Source organism: Megalobrama amblycephala, linkage group LG18 (genome assembly GCF_018812025.1).
Source record: "Megalobrama amblycephala isolate DHTTF-2021 linkage group LG18, ASM1881202v1, whole genome shotgun sequence".
In the NCBI taxonomy this organism is placed as follows: Eukaryota; Metazoa; Chordata; class Actinopteri; order Cypriniformes; family Xenocyprididae; genus Megalobrama; species Megalobrama amblycephala.
Window position 1 is genome coordinate 35081159 of NC_063061.1, and position 26125 is coordinate 35107283.

Sequence of the window (26125 nt, forward strand, 5' to 3'; positions counted from 1 at the left end):
CTAATAAAGTAGCTATACTACGTACAGAAAAGCAGTTGACCCCAGAATTTGAATGCAACGTGTTTAAATTCGCGAGCGTTTTCCTCATATAGAAAACTGTTAGAAAACTTTTAATGCCGCTTAATATAGCATAAAGATCAAATTCGGCACAAACCAATTGTATATTATGCTTTAATATAGTGTTTACTAAGTTTGGTCTTTTAATGGCTTTTTTTTTTTTTTTTTTTTTTTTAATGGGAGGAAAACACTTAATGTGTAATTAAATGTGTTGCGTTCATATTCTGGGCTCATATGGTTTTCTGTCCGTAGTATGGTGTTTGGTTTGTTTGGTACGTTTGGTTCGTTAATAACACACTGCGGGGGAATTTAAAATAATGCTCTAAAATAATGGTCACCTTAATATAGGCTAGTATATAATAATATATATACAATATATAAGTGTTATTAACCGTTATTTTTTCTAATCAAAACGGTTTCGGAACGTTTATAACACAGAAGGAACGTTGGAACAAAAATGTTAAAATACCGATTCTGCTCGGAGTGGAACGATTGAATTTTTTTTTTTTTTTTACATTTTAAGCCCTGCTTTTTAGGGCATGATCCTAGTCTTTTATTCCCGTTGTGGTAAAATTGAAAATGTCCTGGAAAATGATCGCTGAAAAAGAGTGGGAACCCTGACATGTCAACTACCAGAATATTAGTAGACTGTCTGCTTAACATCTGCCAACACTTTATTTTGATGCTTCCCCAACAGACATTCTACTAACGATAAGTATCTCTGCAAGTAGATGTCAACTTATTCTACTACCCCGAACCCTAACACCTAACCCTAACCTGAAAGTCTACTAATACTCTAATGAGTGTTAGTTGACATGTAGTTGCAAAGTTCTAAGTTATAGAAAAGTTACTTGAAATACAATGTTCTGTAATGAAACTCTAGATGGCACGGGCTAATAGGTCCTTAACTCAACCTGCTTGCAATCCCGTCATTCTCTACAGGGCACAGCTGATTGGTTCCTGCTGTATCTATTGTGAATAATATATTGGCTCATGTGATTTGAAAGTCTTTTAGTTTTCGTTTTATTCAAATTAAAACAAAAAAAAAAAAGTCCCAACTTTTCCAGAATTCGGGTTGTATAATGGATGGATGATTTTTTTTGGGCTTCAAAATCTTTTTTGTAAAGGAATGCTTGATACTTGAGAGTGTGTCTGCCAATTTGGAGTAGGCCTAAACATGTAGATTGGGCGAGGGCATGAGTTCTTATGGGCCATGACAAAAAGAAAATATTAGGACCATTCAACTGGTCACATTCGAAATGAATGAGATATATTAGTACTTCCTTACTTTGGTCAAGAGCATAATCTATTTAAGTCCAGAGGTCATAATAACAAGATTTTTTATTTTTTTTTGCTGAAACTGTTATTTTGAGAAACGCCAAACTTCTGAATAACTGTTTGTGTGTAACAAAAACACTTGTCACCATAGTCAGCTAATGCTTTTAGGAGTGCTTTTGCACCCCTGAACTGTTAAACTGAAGCGACAGTTGTGAAACTTGTGCTGTTTGTGAAACTTTCCTTTAATTGAGAAACACTGTTTTTCCAACAATATATGGAACATTTGTTTTACTATGTGCCTTTAGATGCACCTGCTGTATTATCAGTGTTACTGGAGAAAATGCTTCACTTGCGTTTCACTGAAATGTCTGTGCACATGCCTGGTGGGGCCAATGTAGGCACAATATGAGCCTGAGATATGGGCCCTGCATGAGTTTGTTCATGAGTTCCATTTCGGCCCTATATGAATGATCCTGAGTTAATTCAGATAGGGCTGACATGGAACCCATGGACAAACCCAAAACGGCAAGCCCCTATTGTGCTTACATATACGCAACTACATGTCAACTACCAGTCATTAGAATTTTAGCAGACTGTCTGTTTAATATCTGCTAACTGTCACGGCTGAAGATCCGCAGTCTCTGTCTGTGGTCTGTGTTTATGTTGTGCTGTCACGTTAATTGTTTCATGTGGGCGTCACCGCTGATTGTTGATCAGCGGCAGCTGTGTTCAATCAGGACTGCCTATTTATTGCCTTGTCTTTCGTCTCGTGTTTGTCAGATCGTTGTTGGAGTTCCCTGTTCTGTTCCCCTGTTTCCTCGTGTGTGCTTCCGTTTGGAGTTGGTTCGTCGTGTCTTCGTTCTGGATTATAGTTTCATCGTTGGATTCTTCACTTCTGCTTTCACTCCCACGGACTTCACCACGATCATCTCACCACGGCCCACCGAAGTCCCTGTGTCGCCGCTCTCCTGCTGTTTGTGTGTGTGTTTCCTGACCTTCTGGCGTGAAGCTCAATAAATGAGATATTTTGACTTGCATTTGCATCCTTCTTTATTTCCCGTGACAGAACGATCTGACCCACAACATGGATGCAGCAAGTTCAGCAGCATTAACGGAGTTTATCAACCACAGCATTGCACGGATGGATCAACAGCAGGAGAGCATTTCCTCTACCGGACGCGCCGTGCAGGCGTTGGTGACACAGGTGTCCGAGCTCTCCCAACAGCTACAACAACTTCGAAATCCCACTGCGCCGCCCACACCGCCCGTTCCTCCTCCACATCCCACGCTAGGAGATCAACCGGAACCACGCTTACCTACACCTCAGACCTATGCCGGTGAGCCGAGTTTTTGCAGAGCCTTTCTGAACAAGTGTTCACTGTATTTTTCTCTGCAGCCATGCATCTTCGAAAGGGAGGAGTCCAAGGTGGCGTTTGTGTTGACCCTGCTCACCGGGCAGGCGGCTTTGTGGGGAACGGCGGTGTGGGAGAATCAAGATCCCTGCCGTTCCTCGTTCCAGACACTCGCCGCCGAAATGAAGAGAGTGTTTGACCGTGCGGTCACGGGAAGAGACGCAGCCCGACGACTGACGGGACTCAAGCAAGCAGATCGCACGGTGGCGGATTATTCCATCGAATTCCGAACACTGGCGGCGGAGTGCAACTGGAACGAGGAGGTGCAGTGGGACGTCTTCCTGCATGGGTTGGCCGACCGTGTACAAGAAGAGATCTACGTGTTGGATTTACCTCAGAGTCTTAATGGACTGATTGATCTTGCCCTGCGGGTGGATACCCGTATCAACCGTCTGGAGAATCTTCCTCGGTCCGACTTCTCATCCCGGGGCGCAGAGGCTCGTGGAGCCAACTTCAGAGACACGGTCGGCCCCCTCTTTCGATCTTGAACTCATGCAGGTGGGGAGAGCTCGGCTTTCCCGGGAGGAGAGAGAGCGGCGGAGATCCCAAGGACTGTGCATCTACTGTGGAGGGGCTGGTCATTTCCTGAACTCATGCCCGGTAAGATCGAGCCCGGTAGTAACGTTGAGGCTACTATCGGGTGGGATCTCCGCTGAGAAGTCCTCACCATCCACTCTCCTTCCGGTTAGACTAAGGTGGGCCACGCACATGCTCACCTGTCACGCTCTACTGGATTCAGGAGCTGAGGGTAATTTCATGGACACACAGTTTGCACAACGGTTTCAATTACCCATCATTCCTCTCACCAAGCAGATCTCTGTCAAAGCTCTCAATGGCCAAGACCTACCCAACATAACACTCACCACTACATTCGTCACCCTCATCACTTCCGGCAATCACACTGAGTCTATCCCATTCCTCCTCATGGATTCACCCCTGGCCCCCATTGTTCTCGGACACCCCTGGCTTACACAACACAACCCCAAGGTGGACTGGCGGCAGCACGCCGTCCTGGAATGGAGCACTCAGTGTCATAAGTCTTGTCTTGTGTCTGCTTGTTCTTCGGTGTCTGCTTCTGTGTTACAGGAAAAGGCTGCGGATCTGTCAAACGTGCCCGCGGAGTACCTGGACCTGAAGGAAGTGTTCAGTAAGTCCCGGGCTGCTTCTCTTCCTCCGCATCGTCCCTATGACTGTGCTATAGATTTAGTTCCCGGTAAGTCTCCGCCTAAAGGCAAGTTGTACTCTCTATCCATTCCCGAGAGAGGAGGCCATGGAGAAATATATTTCTGATTCTCTAGCAGCTAAGTTCATTCGCCCTTCCTCTTCTCCGGCGGGGGCGGGGTTCTTTTTTGTTGGAAAGAAGGATGGTTCTTTGCGACCTTGCATTGATTACCGGGGGTTGAATAACATCACGGTAAAGAATACATATCCTTTGCCGTTGATGTCTTCAGCCTTCGAGAGGTTGCAAGGAGCATCCATTTTCACGAAATTGGATTTAAGGAATGCTTATCATTTGGTCCGCATCAGGGAGGGGGATGAATGGAAGACCGCCTTTAACACCCCCAGGGGCACTTTGAATACTTGGTCATGCCCTTCGGGCTTTCCAACTCCCCAGCGGTCTTCCAGGCACTCGTCAATGATGTGTTGAGAGACATGGTTGACCAGTTCATATATGTCTACCTGGACGACATATTGATTTTCTCCTCGTCTCTCCAGGAACATGTTCAACACGTCAGACGAGTGTTTCAGCGGCTGCTAGAGAATGGGCTTTTTGTCAAGGCGGAGAAATGCGATTTTCATGCACAGTCTGTTTCCTTCCTAGGGTACATCGTCTCGTCTGAGGGAATTCGCATGGATCCTGACAAAGTTAAGGCTGTGGTGGATTGGCCAAACCCAGATTACCGTAAGGCCCTACAGAGGTTTCTGGGCTTCGCCAATTTTTACCGGCGGTTCATTCGCAACTTCAGCCAACTAGCCGCGCCTCTGACAGCCTTGACCTCCCCCAGAACGGCGTTCAGGTGGTCCGATGCAGCTGAGGCTGCATTCGCCAAACTGAAAAGTCGCTCTGTTTCGGCTCCCATCCTCATAGCCCCTGATCCTTCACGTCAGTTCGTGGTGGAGGTCGATGCGTCAGAGGTGGGGGTAGGTGCAGTTCTCTCCCAGCGTTCTCCCTCAGACGATAAGATCCATCCCTGCGCTTTTTTTTCTCATCGTTTATCTCCGGCCGAATGCAATTATGACATTGGTAACAGAGTTGCTGGCAGTCAAGTTAGCGTTGGAAGAATGGCGTCATTGGTTGGAGGGTTCGGGGGTACCTTTCATCGTTTGGACTGACCATAAGAACCTAGAGTATATCAGAACGGCTAAAAGACTAAACTCCAGGCAGGCTCGGTGGGCACTTTTTTTCGGACGTTTTGATTTTTCTCTCTCGTAACGCCCGGGTTCTAAAAACATCAAACCCGATTCTCTTTCTCGTATTTTTGATCCTTCCGAACGCCCGTCTACTCCCGAGTGTATTCTTCCTGAGACATTAGTGGTCTCCACTCTGACATGGGAGGTCGAATCGAAGGTCAAGTCGGCCTTAGAAGGGGTAACGCCTCCGCCCGGATGCCCACCGAATCGTTTATTTGTGCCGGAGAGGTTAAGGTCCAGTGTTATCAGGTGGGGGCATTGTTCCAACGTAGCCTGTCATCCAGGGGTTAATCGCACCAGTTTTTTGGTCAAGCAATGATTCTGGTGGCCTGCCATGGCTCGTGACATTCGCAGTTTTGTTTTGGCTTGTGCGATTTGTGCCACTGGTAAGACTTCCAATCGCCCTCCAGATGGGTTGCTCCAACCGCTGTCTGTCCCTTCGAGACCCTGGTCCCACATTGCGGAAGATTTTGTCACCGCCCTCCCACCCTCCCAGGGGAACACGGTTGTTTTGACCGTAGTGGACCGGTTCTCGAAGGCGGCTCATTTCATCCCTTTGCCTAAATTACCCTCTGCTAAGGAGACAGCGGTATCTGTCGTAGATCACGTCTTTCGGTGCTGGGGGCGACTGTTAGTCTTTCTTCTGGGTTCCACCCCCAGTCCAATGGTCAAACCGAGAGAGCCAACCAAGATTTGGAAAGAATGTTGCGATGTTTGGTTTCCAAGAATCCTTCCTCCTGGAGCCAGCAACTGTCTATGATTGAGTATGCATATAATTCATTACCAGTGTCTTCCACGGGGCTCTCACCGTTTGAATGTAGTTTAGGTTACCAGCCACCTATCTTTCCCAGTCTGGAATCCGAAGTCGCGGTCCCCTCCGCTCACGCCTTCGTCCAGAGGTGTCACCGCACTTGGATGAGAGCCCGAGAGACTCTTCTCCAAGTGGGGGCGTGCACCAAGGCTAAGACTGATCGCCACCGGTCGAAGCCTCCCGTATACGTCATGGGTCAAAAGGTGTGGCTTTCTACTAAGAACATTCCTCTCCGCTCCGTTTCCAATAAGCTTGCTCCTAAATTCATTGGCCCGTTTCCTGTCACCAAGATCATTAGTCCGGTGGCAGTCCGACTCAAACTTCCTCCAGCGTACAGGAGAATTCATCCCGCCTTCCATGTTTCTAAAATTAAACCGGTGTTTCATTCACACATTAATCCGCCAACCCCGGTTCCTCCACCGCCGCGTCTCGTAGACGGGGAACCCACTTATTCGGTTAATCGCATTCTGGACTCGAGAAGGAGGGGACGCGGTTTCCAGTACTTGGTGGACTGGGAAGGTTACGGTCCGGAGGAGAGAAGTTGGGTTCCTGCTAGGGACATCCTGGATCACTCCCTCATCGATGATTACAATCGGCAGGTAGGTGCTCCTGGGAACGCCGAGAGGCGTTTCTAGGAGGGGGGGGTACTGTCACGGTTGAAGATCCGCAGTCTCTGTCTGTGGTCTGTGTTTATGTTGTGCTGTCACGTTAATTGTTTCATGTGGGCGTCGCCGCTGATTGTTGATCAGCGGCAGCTGTGTTCAATCAGGACTGCCTATTTATTGCCTTGTCTTTCGTCTCGTGTTTGTCAGATCGTTGTTGGAGTTCCCTGTTCTGTTCCCCTGTTTCCTCGTGTGTGCTTCCGTTTGGAGTTGGTTCGTCGTGTCTTCGTTCTGGATTATTGTTTCATCGTTGGATTCTTCACTTCTGCTTTCACTCCCACGGACTTCACCACGATCATCTCACCACGGCCCACCGAAGTCCCTGTGTCGCCGCTCTCCTGCTGTTTGTGTGTGTGTTTCCTGACCTTCTGGCGTGAAGCTCAATAAATGAGATATTTTGACTTGCATTTGCATCCTTCTTTATTTCCCGTGACACTAACACTTTGATGCTTCCCCAACAGACATTCTACTAACTACACTGTATGCAAACATTTTGCATGTTCATAGAATTCTCTTATTTTGAACAGCTTCTCTTTTTAATTTTGGGCAGTCTACATTGTCACATTTTGTTTTTAATTTTGTTTGAAATTGGATCACATGGGTCACTTATGAGTCTTATGGTTTGTTCAGATGCAACTTTGCAAACCTAAGCCATGCTGTCATGTTCTTGTCCCATCTCTAAAAAGATGGGACAAGTATAGCATGTTTGGAAGGGTTGCCAGGAGAACTTCTCTTTTCTCTCTAAAGAATCTGAATTTAGTCCCTCAACCATGCTGTCATGTTTTTAGAGAGAAAAGAGAAGTTCTCCTGGCAACCCTTCCAAACATGCTATACTTGTCCCATCTTTTTCTAATTGTTCTGTCAGGAACTTTTACATTTAACATGTTAACTGAGGCCTGTAGAGTCTGGGGATTTCCTTGGAACAATGTCCTTTGGACAGACAAGACCAAAGTGGAGAGGTTTGGCCATAATGCACAGCGCCACGTTTGGTGAAAACCAAAAGAGCATATCAGCACAAACACCTCATACCAAAAGTCAAGCATGCTGGTGAAGGGTTGATGAATTTGGGCTTGTTTTGTAGCCACAGGCCCTGGGCATCTCACAGTCATTGATTCGACCATGAACTCCTCTGTATACCAAAGTATTCTAGAGTCAAATGTGAGGCCCTCCGTCCGACAGCTAAAGCTTGGCCGTAACTGGGTCATGCAACAGGATGATGACAAGAACACCAGGAAATCTAGAGCAGAATGGCTGAAAAAGTATCAAGGTGTTGCAATGGCCCAATCGAAGTCCAGACTTTATCCTGAGTGAAATGCTGTGGCAAGAGCTGTGCATAAACAAATACCCACAAACCTCAATAAACTGGAGAAACGTTGTAAAGAAAAGTGGGCCAAAACTCCTCCAGAATGATGCAAGATAAATTCATACAGAAATCTATAAGCAATTGAATAATATGGTGTCCTTAGTTTGTCAGCCATGGCCATGGCTTTTCCATCTTGGCTTTAGAAACAGTTGTACGAGAAACATGTTCTTCTCAAATCTCAAATGTTCTTGTTATTATGAAGAAAGATCTCAGCTCTTAGAAGAGGTTAAGGCTATAGGAAAAAATAAGTTAACATTAAGAAAACAAGATTAAATATATCTGCAAGCAGCGATGAGGGGCCCAAGCCCCGGCGCCACAGCCACCGCCACCCCGGTGGCTTAAAGAAACCTGTGCATGCCAGGCAACATACAATCTTATTTTAATTTAAATCAAACAATGATTTTACATGATATGAGACACTTCCTGTTTCCCTTTTTTGTCATTACTTTAATCCCTCGCCACACTGTTCAAGATATCCTGTAATTGTTCGCAATTTAGCATCTTCAGTGTCTTTGTTTCATGTTGACCGAGTTTGGTGGCGATTGCATGTATCTCTTTTTAAATCTAAGAGCTTGATTATTCAAAAAAATCTACATTAAAACCAAAATATCTTACTTCCTGTTGGTTGGAGCTAATGACTGTAAATTAGAAAGTTGTCCTGCTTGACGAGAACAATATATGTACTGAGTTGGGTGACTGTAGGTAAGACTAACCCCCCAACTTTTGTCCAAAAAAATTATATACGAGACATATATGTCAAAATGGAATTGAAGTTATGTCAATATATAGAATTGTTCCAATTTCTAATAGGTTTCATATGTTTTTACTTTATATGAGCATATTAGGATATTTCATATATGAGACATATATCAAAATATGTATTATACATACATAAACATAATATATGGGGTAAGTTTATATGTCGATATATGGGATTGTTCCAATTTCTAGTAGGTTTAATATATGTTTTTACTTCATATTCACATATATTAAATTTCCATATGGGTTGTTACAACCACACAACTTTGTGATGCGATGTTTGCTTGTTTTGCTGATCTATGGGAGTAATAAAGAAACTTGTGACAATAGTCAGCTAACAATAGTTTTTGAGAAAAGCACCCCTGAACTGTGAATCTAAAGCAACAGTGATACTCTCTCAGTGATCATCAGTTTTGTCAGTAGCTATGTACATGGACACCTTTTTCATTCAGAATGAAACCATTTAAACTGATAAATATATCAGAATATATCAGAAGCATCAAATCGAATTTGATCTTTTGATGTGTGCATTGCATAGATATACAGGGTTTCCCACTGTTTTAAAGATGGAATACTTGCCACTCTCTTACCCAATCTTTTTTCTCATTCTTTTATAACACAGACTTCGGGTCCTACTTAGGAGACAACAAGCACACAAATCTTTGTGCCCTGATGCTTGTCTGTGGATGAGAGTCAGAAGCGAGCATTGCTGGGACACTACTACATTATCCGATCAAATGTTCACATGTGTTATGGAATGAATTAGAAAAGGTGTACATCAAACGTACAATCCTAATGAAAATTAAACTGGATTTGGCCATTATATTCTGATTGACATGGGCTGTTAGATTACAAACAGATTATTACTAGGGACCATGTAAACACAGCTAGTGTGACTGGTGGAAATGTTCCACTTGGGGTGTACTCACACTAGGCGCTCTGAACCATGCAATCACGCTCGGTTCAAGGCAACTGTGCCTAGTGTGAGTACGCCCTTAAATTCCACAGAAATGCCCTTTGTCAGATCTTTGAGAAATTAAGTGTTTGGCATTAAAAAAAACTGACTGATAAGAGGAATCAAGACTCAAGATATTTTCTCATTAAAGTGCCTTTTATCAGGGCTGAACTAAAATTGGTCCATTTTGCCTACACATCCCGCATTGAAGTGTCTGATTAGGACCTTTAAATTAAAAAAGGACAGAAATCAATAATATATTATTGAATCTCAAAGGCAGATAACAATATTAATACTGCATGTTTTTACAACCTCATTTCCAGAAATGGTGGCATTTAATTTGATTTGTTAATTCTCTTTAACCTTTATTTAATTGACAAAGGTACAAAGAAAAGATTTTCAACGTTTTCACTGACCAACTTTATTTGTATGTTGTAAATATAAGCAAATTTTGATTTTGATGGCTGCAACACACTCCACAAAAGTTGGGACAGAGGCATGTTTACCATTGTGCCACATCGCCTTTCCTTTTAATTACACTTTTTTTAATCATTTGGGAATAAAGGATACTAATTGTTGCAGTTTTCCAAGTGGATTTTTTGCCCAAATATGTACCACAGTCTGTGGTAACTGTAGTCTGATTCTCTCTTTTTTTTTTCTTTTTCTTTTTTTTTTTGATGTGCCATACATTTCAATAAGAGACAGATCTGGATTGCAGGCAAGCCAGTCAAGCACGTCCCTTGTTTCGACCTGTTCTCAAGGCCGTGAAAGCATGGTAGTGGGCTTGTATTTTGTGTTTCTTCTTATTTATTTAAATTCAGATAATTGATTTACAAAACTGATTGATTGAAATTAAGTTACAAGTTATACAAAACAAAATACTTCAGACAAACTTATTAAGTGGTCAAAAATCGTCTCTCTGACCCGCTCCGTATCTCTGACATATTGTATTCAATCAATTTCCCTGCTCTTTATGATGTATCCAATTTTCGATATTACCTCTAAAACAAATAATATTATAATATTGTAACAAAAATATGAAACCAAATAAATTTTCTTAAATGGCTACAACATACTGGCCCTTATTTGTTGTCTTACAATTAACATATTTTGAGTAGCCATGAGCAAACATTCATAATCAACATACATTATTTAAAGTTCCTAGCCAGCAGAGACAGTATATATGATACATGCAGTTCATGGTAGTTTCCCTTTATATATATATATATATATGTGTGTATATACACACTACCGTTCAAAAGTTTGGGATCGGTAAGATTTTTAATATTTTTAAAAGAAGTTTCATCTGCTCACCAAGATTGCATTTATTTAATTAAAAATACAGTAAAAACAGTAATATTGTGAAATATTATTACAATTTAAAATAACTCTTTTCTATTGGAATATATTTTAAAATGTAATTTATTCTTGTGATGGCAAAGCTGAATTTTCAGCATCATTACTCCAGTCTTCAGTGTCACATGATCCTTCAGAAATCATTCTAATATGCTGATTTGCTGCTCAAGAAACATTTATTATTATTATCAATGTTAAAAACAGTTGTGTACTTTTTTTTCAGGATTCCTTGATGAATAGAAAGTTCAAAAGAACAGCATTTATCTGAAATACAAAGCTTCTGTAGCATTATACACTACCGTTCAAAAGTTTGGGGTCAGTAAGAATTTTTATTTTTATTTTTTTGAGAAGAATTTAAAGAAGTTAATATTTTTTTCAGCAAGGATGCATTAAATCAATCAAAAGTGACAGTAAAGACATTTAAAATGTAACAAAAGATTATATTTCAAATAAATGCTGTTCGTTTGAACTTTCTATTCATCAAAGAATCCTGGAAAAAAAATATTGTACACAAATATTTTGTACAATTGTACACATTAAATGTTTCTTGAGCAGCAGATCAGCATATTAGAATGATTTCTGAAGGATCATGTGACACTGAAGACTGGAGTAATGATGCTGAAAATTCAGCTTTGCATCACAGGAATAAATTACTTTGTGAAATATATTCAAATAGAAAACAGTTATTTTAAATTGTAATAATATTTGACAATATTACGTTTTTTATTTTATTTTTAATTAAATAAATGCAGCCTTGGTGAGCAGACGAAACTTCTTTTAGACATTAAAAATCTTACCGATCCCAAACTTTTGAACGGTAGTGTATATATAATATAATTTAAAGTCCATACATTTTCCTTTTCTTTAAGTGATATCAGTGAATCAGGCCACTACATGATGACGATACCATCACAAATACATGGCCAACATCACCTGATGAGATTTTCTCCTGCATGTATTTGCCATAACAAATGTGTATCAGAAACGCATGTTAAAAAGTCATGGGTCAAGAGCCCAACTAAAGCAAACACTGATCACAATAATGGTTACATAAAAAACCCAACAAGAACGTTTGTGTGAAAGAAATAGTCAAACTGGATTGTAAAAAGTGAAGATGCTGAGATCTTGAGAGATCTGTCAGTGTTTAATGTTCTGTTGCTGCCAGTCATTTGAATTAATTCAGGAAATACCTTTAAAATATATTATATATATATATATATATATATATATATATATATATATATATATATATATATATATATATATATATATATATATATATATATTTTTTGTAAAACATTTAAGAAAAAAATCTGTTAAAGTTTTTTTGTAATTTATTTAAATTAGGATATTTAATGATCAGAAGTAAGATAAATATCCCTGAATACAAGTTTGAATTTGGAACTGTTCCTATAATAACTTGAGAGAGATAGGTCTGAGAATTAAAGATTGATCATTTACTGAGTGAGTTCAACAACAATCAGCGGCATCACAGGTGGACTCCACATGCACAAAATTTGAATTATGGATTTTAATTTGAATAGGCTCTTCTTTGCTGCTTTTTAAACTAAGTTGAACTGCATTAGACTGCCCCCAACTGACTGTCATAAATACTCACAACATTTTTAATCTCACTCGCACAAAGCCTCACATCCCAAAGATTTGGATTACAGCACAGGAATAAAATACGATGTATTTTATGACAGGCATATTAATTAAATTATGCCCTATGCTAAACCAAATTGATGAAATATTGCGTGATGGTTAAATGATAATCAATAATAACAATTTTAATCAATTCAGTATTTTAAACTGTAGCATTGTTTAAAATTAATCTTTAAAATGCCAAGTCATAACAGATGAAACATTATCATTTCAAATTAAGTAAATTGTAAATCAGTCAAGTCATTAAAGTTCACTTAATTGGCCCAAAGTCACAATCCTGATTTGATCTTTTGAGAAAAGGATTTATTTTTTTCACCATATACATATGTTTTCATTTAATCTGGGAACAATATTAATAGCATTAAGACAAAGTATCTGAGTCATCATTCTAGTTTCTCCTCCCCAATTCCTCATCTTCCACCTCCGCCCCTTTTAGATGGCCATAAAAATAGAGGCATGCATTCATTTCACTATTCTACCGGCGTTACGAGACATTAACCTGAGACTTGACGAAATACTTCTCACGTTCGAACAAGGTAAGGCAATTATTATAACATTATTATAACATCAAATCAGGTCTATATATCAGGGTCACTATATATCATGTTTTTCATCTAAAAGTAATTCACAAAGCCTTTTAATGCTAAAAGTAGCTCCTAAATCTATGAAAGCTTAAAAGTCATGTCACCTTTATTTATATAGTGCTTTATACAATACAGATTGTTTGAAAGCAGCTTTACAGTGATACCAGGAAAATGATTCAATGATGCAAACAGGGTTCATTTCAGCTGTAAAGCAGCTCTAACAAGAAAATAGTGTGATCTGATTCATCACGCTAATATGGAGACAAAGTTGCTCATGGGTCTGTGCAGAAGACTTGTCTAATTCATGTAGTTTTTGCTGAGGATCTGTGCCTATGGCTGACATGTCAGCAGGGGATTGTGTAGTTGACAGAGGTTGTGTCTAGGTGCAGGTCCACCATCTGATGTGGATCTGACCACCGGTTGCATAAACCACTTAGACTAGCCTTAAAAGTTAAGACACTAATGTTTTTCTTGAAGAGTGGTCCTAATTTTTTAAAGTCTGTTACATAAAAAGGTAGATTGGTGTAACTTAAATTGGAAAAATAACATTGATTACCCCTTGGTTAACTGCAAGTTGGTCAAACTAGTTCTTAAGACACAGTCTTAATATAGTGACTAAGTTTATGCAACCAGATCCTGCTGACAACTGTAACCTTAGGATAAGGATGAGACAGACAGACTGACAGCAGGTGACGGATCCGTTTTCAAACCGGCAAATCAGCGTTACAGTCACCTCCGTTTCACAGCTCTAATACGGATCCAGCCCGGTCCTGGTTTTGGTGGGCGGGAACAACAGTTGCAAAGCAGATTCGGCCCTTATCCGTGGAAACGAGCGCGCGAATCTTTGGCTGCGTCCGAAAACTGTAAAATGCTGCCTTCTGAGGACACATTTCAAGGTAGTAAGGCATCAAGGCACATCCGAATCCAATGTTAGCTTCACTTCCTGTCTCATGAGATACCTTCCTCAGATCGATATTTGAAGGAAGCATAGATGTATCCTTCGCTGCCTTTGATATCCCACAATCCTGTGCTTTCCATTCTGTGACAGTTGAGCTAGAAAAATAAAGATGGCGTCTGAAAGTTGCATTTGCTGCATAAATGTATGATTTTGACCAACATATTTCAATTTTGATATCATTTCTATCGAGAAATGAATAGGCCTACTGTAATAATTAATTATTTGTTTAGTTCTCACCAAAGCTCACGCTATATTGCTGTAGATCATTAAACTGTTACGCTGCCTCAGAAGTCTGTCCGAAATCAGTTTTGTGAGGTGCCTTCATAAACAAACATTGCCGTACAAGTCATTCTCTTATGGCAGCAAGACAGCTACCTAGGTTTTCGGACGCAGCCTTTTTCTTTTTCAGGAGTTTAGAAGAGGAGGCAGACAGTCGGTGCTCGGTATCCTACCTCAAAAACATCACCAAAGTAAGTCAAACTGTTCTATTAATGAATTAATTTCTTATATTGTGTACTCGTTGGCTTAAAGTTTAAACTTAAGGTTTGGAGTTTTTATTGCTCATTAGATCGGTATTGAATTGTAATGTTAGTTACTCTTATGTTAGCAGAGGGCACGCTAACACGCAGACGATCCAGAGGAATATAATTATATAACTGACGATTTTTAACTGCTTTAATTTTTACTGTTAAAGTTTTAATTGCGTGGTAATGCTAGCATTACTTAAGCTAGCTAAGGCCTACCGCAGACCCGTACTTTACAAGGGTTCATTTGTTAACATTAGTTAATAACTAACATGAAATAACCATTAACATTACATAGTTAATTGTTAAGCTTTGTTAACGTTAGCTAATAAAAATACAGTTGTCCATGTTCATGTTACCTCACAGTGCATTAACTAATGTTAACAAACAACATTCGAATTTAATGTATTTGTAAATGTTGAAATTAACATTAACAAAGATTAATAAATGATGTAGAAGTGCAGTTCATTATTAGTTCATGTCAACTAATGCTAACTAATGATATTAGTCTCTTCTGCTCATCAAGACTGCATTTATCTAATCAAAAATACAGCAAAAACAGTAATATTGTGAAATATCTACATTCTATAGTAAAATATAATTTATTCCTGTGATCAAAGCTGAATTTTCAGCATCATTACTCCAGTCTTCAGTGTCACATGTTCCTTCAGAAATCATTATAATATGATAATCATTTATGATTATTATCAGTATTCAAAACAGTTGTGTTGCTTTATATTTTTTGTGGAAACAATTACGTCATTCAAACATTTGTGGTAAGATTAAAAAGAGAAATTATTACTTCATCAAGGATACTTTAAATCGATCAAAAGTGACAGTCAACCCTAAATGACGACATTTATAACAAAAAAAATATTTTTAGTAAATGCTGTAATAAACTTAATTTAATAAATGTATTAACATTTTCTATTCATCAAAGAATCCTGAAAAAAGTATCACCATTTCCACAAAAATGTTAAGCAGCACAACCATTTTCAACATTGATAATAATCAGAAATTTAGCATGAGCACCAAATCAGCACATTAAATGATTCTGATAAATTTAAATTAATATTTAAACTATTTATATACCTGTTTATCCTTTTAACTGATCTACATTACAGATGACATTTCAATCAGGATTCAGGAGCTTATTAGTCTGGAGATGTTTATTACACATATATATTTTTTTTCTCAACAGGAGCTGTAAGGAACAATAAATAATAATAATAATAATTAGAGATTATTTTCTGTGGACTGGGCTTGCCTTATCTTTTTAGAAAACATTATATGAAAAGCATTATATTGATATTTTGCAGACACTTCATATTTAGCTCAAATTGTACATGAGAGAAGCATAAGGAGATTTTTTTTTACTTGGATACGACAGTGAAAAATGTGTATACGAGAGCAGATTTTTATCACAATGACATACATGATTACAATTTTTTATTCTGGTCATTTTAAAGGATTAGTTCACTTTAAAATAAAGATTTCCTGATAATTTACTCACCCCCATGCCATCCAAGGTGTTCATGTCTTTCTTTCTTCAGTCAAAAAAAAAAAAGGTTTTTGATGAAACATTCCAGGATTATTCTCCTTATAGTGGACTTCAATGGACTCCAAACGGTTGAAGGTCAAAATTACAATTCCGTATTATTCAAGAAGCTTTCGCTGTATGTCCTACGCCTTCCCCTATTCAACTTAAAGGGAAAAAAAACGGAATTGGCGCTGCGTTCATTCCGTAAGTAGAATAGGGAAGATGTAGGACATACGGTGTAAGCTTTTTGAAGAATAAGGAAAGCAGAAGCATGTACAAGGCGATCATTTGTGTTTATAAAGCATATACAGTTGTATTTTTTGAATCATTGAAGTCCACTATAATATGGAGAAAAATCCTGGAATGTTTTCATCAAAAACCTTAATATCTTTTCCACTGAAGAAAGAAAGACATGAACATCTTGGATGACATGGGGGTGAGTAAATTATCAGGAAAATTTTATTTGAAAGTGAACTAATCCTTTAATTTGCAGCAGTTGTTTAAAGTTGGTGTTCATTTGTGTGATGTAAATAAGTGTCAACAAAATTTCAGCCAAAGCAGAGTGATCGGACCAATAGCACTAGATTGCTTTGGAGTGCTTTAACATAGATCGAGAAGGGGAAATTGAAAGACAAAGTACACAGCCTGTCTGATGTGTCAAAGGCTATGTTCACACTGTCAGTCCAAATACGATTATTTGTGTATCCGATTGGAATCTGATCATGGCATGAGAAAGTGACATAAACCACGAAACTGGTTTATAGTTACTAATAGTTACTGATTTCCAGAAATCACATTTGAATATGATTTCAAACCACATATGAATGTAGCTCAAAGCAGATTCGTAAAAATCACATTTCATATAATTTGTTTTGCGGTTCACACTTTATGATAGCATTCCAATTGGATATGCACAAAAATCGGATTTGGACTGACAGTCTGAATGAGGCTAACATCTCCACCAACATCAGGGATGACTACACACAGCAATAGTATAGAGGCTTATATAGACAAGCCTCACAACAGTCAGATTCTTGATTTAGTGGGACAATTACGTGAATATATAACAGCTTTCTTCTTTTTTTTTTTTCTGCAGATGCCTCATGGGAATTAAACGGCACATATGAAGTGGTTTGTAATACCATGGTTTTCCGACCTGTCCTGATTGGTTCTTGATGTGTTTTTGGTTCATTATATGAAATTGTTTTTTGTATGCTTTTTTTCCCCATTTCTTCTATTTTCTTCTTTAAATATTCATTAAGAAAAGCCGTGAGATTGTTTGACTGTTTGTGTATCAATGTTTTAAAGGATAGTTCACCAGAAAATGAAGATTTGCTGTTAATTTACTCACCCTCAAGCCATCCATGATGTAGGTGACATTTTTTCTTCAGTTGAACAGTAAAGATTTTTAGCGTGGTCCTTGGTGATTTGTATAATGCAAGTCAGTAGCTACCGCCACTTTGAGAGTCATAAAAACATATTACATATTATGATCCCTTTAAGCTTAGTGAATATGATGTAACTAGAGACTTAAAGGATTAGTTCACTTTTAAATGAAAATTACCCCAAGCTTTACTTACCCTCAAGCCTAATACTTTAATATATCTCCGATTGTGTTCATCAGAAAGTCATATTCACCTAGAATGGCTTGAGGGTGAGTAAAGCTTGGGGTAATTTTCATTGAAAGTGAACTAATCCTTTAAAGGGATATTTCACCCAAAAATGACAATTCTGTCATTAATTACTCATCTCATTTTGTTCCAAACTTGTAAGACTTTCTTTCATCTTTGGAACTCAAATGAAGTATTTGACTAAACGATCACTTTACATGATGAACAAACCTCTTGCTGATGCTCAAGCGTGCTGTGTAACACGAGAATCAACCTTATTGGTTCTCGCACATCAGTAAACATGCTTGAGATTCCCTTTACCACAACTGACGTGTGAGTTGATAAATGCTTATATGAGAATAAAATTCTAAACTCAATCCATTCATCATATAAAGCACTCGTGTCTCTTCAGAAAATGTTGGACTAAAGCGCTTAATTTATATGGATTAGTTTTACAATCTCTTTATGAGCTTTTTAAGCATCAGAGTGGTAGTTGCATAGCTGTCAACAGAGGAACAGAAAGCTCTCGTATTTCATCAGAAAGATCTCAATTTGTGTCCCGAAGATGAATGAAAGTCTTATGGTTGTAGAACAAAATGAGGGTGAGAAAATAATGACAGAATGTTTTATTTTGGGGTGAACTAACACTTTAATGGCAAGTAGAGACACTTAAGTGTTTTATATAAACTTTGAGTACTTGTGCAAAAATTATCAAAATAAAAAGAAAAGATCCTCTGTTATGCATTGTTTTGTATATTCGTTTTAATATGCCTATTGCCTAATAAATAGAAGTTGGATCAAAAGATAAAGCCCTTGATTATGTCAAATTTATTCTGTTCAATTGTATTTTGAATGTATGTTTACTGTAAAGTAGTTGCTGCCGAGTTAGTGCTAACAATAGATTATAAGGTGGTATTTTAGTGTAAAAAAGAGCTGGACCAGATCTGGCCCACATTTGGGCCAAATCTGCATAAAGAAATCTGGTCCGGAGCTGGCCCAGTGCTGGTCGAGATGAGGAAAAACGGATCCGTGCCGGTATTGTCCGTGCCCGTTGTGCCAAAAGACACCAGGCCGAGTCCGTTTCACGGATCTGGCCCAGAACTTAAGAAGTGTCTGGGCCAGATGATTTTTGCTATGCCATTCTTCTTACATTGTAAAAAGTACATTGGGTGTTATGAAAAATGTTCCCAGTTCCAGCTGACCTAATTTATGTACCCTAACAATACTTTAATGAATTTGAATTATAGAAATGTGATGTGTTAAAGGGACCTTTGCAAAGATAAAAAATATACAGACATTCGTGTACTGACCAGAAACTATTGCGTGCTCACGTGAAACTTTTGCGTGCACATGCGTTACAGTGTCTGGATTATGTCTACTATAACATTTTGCTTTGTGCACCACTGCCATTTTATTATAAAGAAAATGAGAGTATAGATGCGCATGAATTATTAAAGGTCTATTTGCTCAAACTTTTGGCTTTCTTTAGGGCAGTTTACCTCTAATACCAACGCATCTTCTGTGGTCATCTTCGGCCGAAAAACCGCACCATGACATGAGCTGATGGCTCAATATGGCTGTGAGCATTTGCCAAGTTCAAGGGTCCATAAAAACAGATTGAAGTAAAAGGTGCTCAAATTTTTGCTTTCGTTAGTATATCATATTTTAAACTGGACGCGTGCTCTCAAATATACAGTGCTCTCTCATGAATTGCCTCTCCTCTCATTCAAACTGTGTCCTGTGCACTTGTGAATCTCTCCGTGCTCTTGAACTAGAAATAAATTTGCTTCTGGATTAAACTTGTCAAAAAAGTTATCAACCAATCAGAATTGATGACTATGAATGATGAAAATGCTACATGGAATCTTATTGGCTGAGAGTGTTTTTTTTCTCTGACAATTGCCTTTTTCAAAAATGGCCACTTAGAGCTCCAAAGTCTGTCACTTTTGGCATATCCATCACACCCATGTAGAGAAGCAGATCAATGTACTTTTTCATTTCTTCAGGGCATATATCAGCCCATGTTTCCTACCCCCCTCCAGATTTCTCGCCGCATTCTTGTTTGTGTTTTCACACAAGATCTTTATGACTTTGTCATCAAAACACTGACTGAAAATATCAAGTGGAGACATTTTTCCAAATATGAGTGGAGCTGCACTTCAGGTGTTTATTTTACCTATGTGGTGTGGTGGTAATTTTTTTACTGTGCTGTTCCACCACAACACTGTAGTATTGGTTGTCTCAATGTGTGTGTGTATGCCAGTTCACCTTACTATTTGCATGTGGACTATGGCATATGTGGGGCAGGGTTCAGCCATTTCTGCATCTTCACCCGCATCAGCCACCTCCTGCTCTTCCTGGCTTGACGCCAGCAGAGCATTGGCTGCTGAATCAGAAGATGCAACACATCTTCCTCCTGCAGCTCACTCTTTTCAGCCACTGAGGGGCGCGAGAGATTTACACCTCTCTCAAACTCCTCAGCAGGCTCCATCTGAGATCCCCACGATCTCAGTCTCCTCTCCGCCTCAGCGTGAGCGGGACCCGAGCCACGGGGCACAGATGACTGTCCCTCTTCTCTAGGGGAGTGGAGCATCCTCAGTGGAAAACGCTCACAGTGCACGCAAACTGACCCCTCAAGGACCAAGCGTGCATGCTCCTCACCCAGACAGGAAACGCACAAGTCGTGTGTGTCATCAGGTGTCAGAAATCTCTGACACGGATTGGTACACTTCTTGAAGCGCTTGTCACTTGCCATATTTTCGCTTTTGTTTGTACTTCAGCAAAAGTCTTCCCTGAAGACAAAGGAGAAGATGACATGTTCTCTAGGCGCCCCTTTTATACTACTTTTATTATTCCTTTCCATTCCTTCTCATGTTCATTCATGTTTATTTATAGCATCAAATAAACTAGTAGGAAGAGATTGGTTTTTATTCGAATTTCTTAAAAAATTACACAGTTTGAAAGCTGGGACTTTGTTTAATATCATAAGTAACCTGATCTGTCTTGTCTGTCGACGTGTTGTCAGTGTCCTCTTTGCTCCGCGATGTATTTTTCACTCTGTGTGGCGTGACAGCACCACGGCTTGTCGGACAAAGCAACAGTAACTAAGGGGGGCGGGTCTTTGCGAAGGGTCAATTGCTGTTTATCACTGTCATTTTTGTCGTGTGTTCATTTTGTTATTGATTTTTGTTATAATAAAAGTTGTACTGATGAAGGCTGCCAATTGTGAAATACAAACTACAAAGTGAAATTCGCTCAGGACATTTATTTTTAAATTTCATTTTTGTTTTGAACAGGAACAGGAAAGTCATGTATTCTGCAATCTCAAAATCTATTCAGAGTCTTACCACTGCTGAGGACATGAGGAACCAAACCAAACTCATAATGCAGCCCTATGCCAACTGGGAAGAGTATCTGACTCCAGCACCTCTATCCATAGCCATCCTGGGAGAGCTGGTTTTTATCTCATCCTCAACAGATTTCTCCATCAATAAAAATTCCCCTAAAGATGGCTATAAATTCATCAAATACCCCGATTCCTTTCGCGCTTGCCTCATGCAAGTGTGTAACTCTGGTTGGTGGGCATTTAACGAGGCCCATAAGAACATGGATCAGATTCGCCTCCATACTTCCCAAGTTCCACAATACTTGAAGGCAGCTGTGAAGATTTTGTTTCAAGGCGATGATGAAGTTCTGAAAGCACTTCTTCCTGATCAACTGGACAATATCCGAGTCATTGCAGATGAATGTCTTGAGTTGTCTGTTGGTGCTGAAAAGCGTTTCACTGATGTCATAAATATCATCCAAGAGCTGCTAGAAGCATGTGTGAATGCAGAGCACTTTTATGGGGAGGAGATGGCAGCAATGAAGAAGAAATTAGAAGAGAACAAACTGAGAGAGCAGTCAGCTCAAGAAGCCAAGAAAAGGACTGCGGACACAATGACTGCCATGGAGAAGCAACTGGAAGAGGCTCAGTCGAGCTACAAAACAGCTCTGGAATCTCTCCCTGGTGGATGGAACATGATTGCCATGAATATTGTTAGTGAGCTACCAGAAACAATTGCATGCATGTATGGTGGACTGATGACAACTCTTATTTCAAGCACTGTGAAAACTGTGAAACATTTTTTACCAGGAGGGTCTAAAACTGTGATCCAGGAAAGTCAAAGGGATGTGTTTTCTGAAATAAACATATATAGTAGGTCTGGTGAAATTTTAAAAAATATGCAGAATATCCAGCAAGAAATGAAAGTGAGTAGTGAGGTAGATGACATTGCCTGGGCAGATCTGTATGATCAGAAGCACAAACAAACAAAAACAGATTTCATAAAAAAACAATTTGAAAGATTGGATGAAACTTTTAAGACAATCCCTGACTGCCCATTAAAGACTCAAGCTCAGTCATTATGCAAAGAGGGCACGGAAATATGCAACCAGCTGGCAAAATATGCACCAGATGGTAAATGTGACAAAGACACAGAAACTGAGATAATAGGCAAGGTCTTGGGTCTGATCAAGCTAGCCCGTGATTTTGATAACAGTAGCAAAGCCGCAACAAATTTTGTGCCCATTTATCCAAAGCCACCAATGATGTATAAAGAAGGAAACAAGTTAGAGAACATGAATCCTTCACAGATGGCCTCAGAGAATGCACGATTCGCCATAGAGCAGACCCGAGCTCAGATGAACAAGTCAAGAGAGAACTATCAGAAGTGTGTGGAGAACCTAGAGAAAAACCAGAAGGAACTAACTGAAATCCTGGTCACTATGAGAAATTGTGAACTGAAGGAGATTGACTTCAAAACTACCATAAATATGCTGGTCAAAGGAATGGATGCCATGGGGAGAGTGAAGGAGCAGTGGGAGAAGATGGTTCACTTTTTTCAGATGGTTTCCAACATTGTGAAAGCTAGCCTGAGCAAAACTCTCAAAAACTTTGCCTCAACATCAGAGAAAGTACAAAACCTCTCCTATAATGCAAAGCTCTTTTCAATAGATCTGCTGTACATTCAAGCGTTCCAAGCCTGTAACATTGCTAGTCTGGTCCATATGATCTCTGGAACATACACAGATGTTTCCAGCAAGTACCTGATGGACCGTGTCAGTTCACTGGGCAAACTGATGGTCATGGATAAAGATAGGCCAGAATTTGAGCGTGAGCGACAACAGCTCCAGAACTCATGTGATGAGGCACAAAAATGCATCATAAAACTTGTCTTGAAGAATAAAGAGGAGTTTGAGAAGAACAGCACTGCAAGACAAGAAAAGATCGATCAAGAGTTGCTTGCCATTCTGCCCGCTGCTCCTCCAGAAGAAATCAAGAGGATTCAAGAGTCTGTTCAAGCTGGATTCACTAAGGAAGAAGAAAAAAAGGAAAAGGAAGAAGAAAAAAAGGAAAAGGAAGAAGAAGAAGCATCATACTACTGATAAAATGTACTGAAAAATGTATTTTTTTAGATTTACATTGGTAAGCACCATATAATAATATAGTTCAGATTGAAGCTTTGTTCTTCTTTAGTCATGATAGGTTGGATTAGACATCATGCTCTTTATGCTATTAAGAAACATTGTATTACATAAAATTATTTGACATTGTTTCTTTGATTGAAATTGTCATGGATTCAGATATTTCACGGAAGAAACATCCAGAAATTAAATTGTGTAATATTAAAAAGTCATCTGATATTAATTTTACTTCAACATTGTCTGTGATAGCTTTGTCTGTTAAAAATGGTTAAGATCTATGGATTTAAATAACTGTTTTGCTTTCTCTGTTGCTTTTTAGAAAATATGAAACAAGACAAGACCCTTCCTGTCATCCGTCAACATCTGCATTCCCCCCATGATTTAGGTTTTAGTAGTACTTCTTTTTACTTAAATAATAAATAATAGTTGATTTCTATTTAGGCAAGCACTCTATGCAAATATTACAATTTATTATTATTATTATTCTCCAAAATGAATCACATTTTTACTTAAAAAAAAAACAAAACAAACAAAAAAAAAAACACGCTAAAACATACTTGCAAGACTTAGCTGCTAGAAACATGCTAGAACATGCATGGCGATATGTAATGCACTCCTAGCAACATACTTTAAAATTACAGTGAGTGTTAAACATGCTAGAAACATTTTAAAACATGCTAGCAGCACTTATCTAAGCGCTAACGCATGCTAATAATGCAATGAAACAGGAAGCTGTTGTGTAACTTAAATTTGCAATGTCCAATCTGCCGCAAATTTAACATGTTTGATAAGACGGTCTGACCACATCTAGATGCCAATATTATTATAGTCACAGTGCCACCAGCTGGTAGCAGGAACTCTTAACATATAAATGACTTGGACATAATCCTCCTATATTTACCTATTGTTCACTGTTTTCCTAAGACCATGGGGTGGCGGTGGTACCGGTGTGAAGGCCAGTTCATCGCTGCTTGCAGTTTTATTTTTAATTACTTTATTTCTTCTTTACCTGTAATTGTTTTTATATTGTCTTCTGCTTCTTGATTTATAATGGACTCTTCTGTTTTCTAATTTTTGCTTCTTGCCACGATTTATTCTTAAATGAAATGGTAACACTTTACAATAAGGTTCCAATTCTTAACATTAATCAACTCTATTAGTTAACTTGAACTCAAAATGAAATATAATTCTAAAATATTTATCAATCTTAGTTCATGTTAAATTCAGCTTTTACTAATATATTCTTAATATCTAAAGTTTTATCAGTTAATATTATTTAATAATGGGGATTTTTTTTTTTTTTTTTTTGCATTTCTGTAACCCACAGTAAAAGCAGCATGTTGTGAGACAAAAATAAAATAATGGTCATGTTAAATATAGTTTAGCTTAAAGTGGGAAATTATGGTGCTTGCTTTTTTTTCTATTTTACTTTCACTGTTTTGTTTCATTATTTCATTGTTACCATTTATTGATTTACTGTTTTATGTATGTTTTTGATTTTGTGGTTGTTTATATGTCAAGTACATGATTGTTTATTGATTTTCTTATTTGCAAACAAGAAATTATATAAAGTACAAATCATAGAAAAAAATGGATCTGAGCTAACATGAACTAACAATGAACAGTTGTATTTTTTGAACTAGAATTAACAAAGATAAATAAATACTGTAAAAAAATTTATTGCTCATTGTTGGATTATGCATTAACCAATGTTAACTAATGGAACTTTATTGTAAAGTGTTAGTAAATCATATAAATTAGCTCTGTTCTAATAACATGTTGGTCAGAGTTTTTATCAATGCAACTTAAAAATAAATAAATAAATAAATGTTGATTATTATAGCAAACCACTTCTAAGTTTTTATTTCTTTTCTTAATCTGTGTACAATTTCAACTATATATTAATATTTACTAAAATCAATAGGCATTTAGTGATCAAAATTGCCCCTTCACACCCCTTGATTGCAGGGTGCATATAGTACCTTTAACAAACACAAGTCTCTCAGTCGATCAGTCTTCATGTGGCTGTAATTTGTCAGCTCCTAATTGGCAGATGAAATTCAGCCTTTCGCTCTCTTGCTTTGTTCGAAATCGCCCCCTATACCCTCATTCACTATTCCCTAAATTACTCCACTAATATAGTCCACTTGAAGGAGTGAATGAAAATGAGTGAGTGAATTCACTTAGCACATGACTGGCATAGGCTACTACCTTTTCAACACCCTGTTGTTGTTGTGCAACCACATGAAACCACATGTCCCATGGAGCTAGAAATATGACAAAATTATCTAAATTTGAATTGCGTACATTCGAATTATTGACAAGTTTCATTTAACAGAATTGAATATTGAGTGGCATTTTATATAGATTTGAATTTGAATTTTTTTAAACTTGAATCCTGGACATTTGATATTTAACAAAATTGATTTTTTTTTATGGTATAATTTTCTACATATGTATTTTCAAACAGCGTATTTTTTATTTCTGAATTCTTAGACTGCAAATATTCACTTCTTAAGAATACAGCTTCAAGTTTTCAACATGAATAACAAATTTGAAACACCAAATTCAATATTCTAAAATTCAAAACGCAGTAAGGGTCGGAGGTCCAACTTCCGGGTTCCACAGGGAAGAGTAGAGGATCTCGGAAAAGTCGAACGTTGCATTTTGGCCAATTATAGAGCAGCAATAATTCTCAGCGTGCAAGACATTT

General features: G+C 38.5%; 2 protein-coding genes across 3 annotated transcripts in view; one reads left to right on the plus strand and one right to left on the minus strand.

The window, feature by feature from the left end:
* Positions 1-26125, minus strand: part of LOC125253453 (urokinase plasminogen activator surface receptor-like) — a 551125-nt gene that overhangs the window by 368841 nt on the left and 156159 nt on the right. The window lies entirely within an intron of this gene.
* Positions 13203-25259, plus strand: LOC125253438. Of its 2 annotated transcripts, none has more exons than XM_048167391.1 (3): positions 13203-13266; positions 21243-23413; positions 23732-25259. In XM_048167391.1, the coding sequence occupies exon 2, from the start codon at positions 21256-21258 to the stop codon at positions 23371-23373; it is 2118 nt and encodes a 705-aa protein (XP_048023348.1). In that variant the 5' UTR covers positions 13203-13266; positions 21243-21255; the 3' UTR covers positions 23374-23413; positions 23732-25259. The 2 variants fall into 2 exon arrangements, with proteins under 2 accessions (XP_048023348.1, XP_048023349.1); XM_048167392.1 differs by having other exon boundaries at positions 21243-23379.

What these genes read in the sequence shown, in the direction of transcription:
- LOC125253438 (XM_048167391.1), top strand. Translation starts at nt 21,256, where the DNA reads ATGTATTCTGCAATCTCAAAATCTATTCAGAGTCTTACCACTGCTGAG.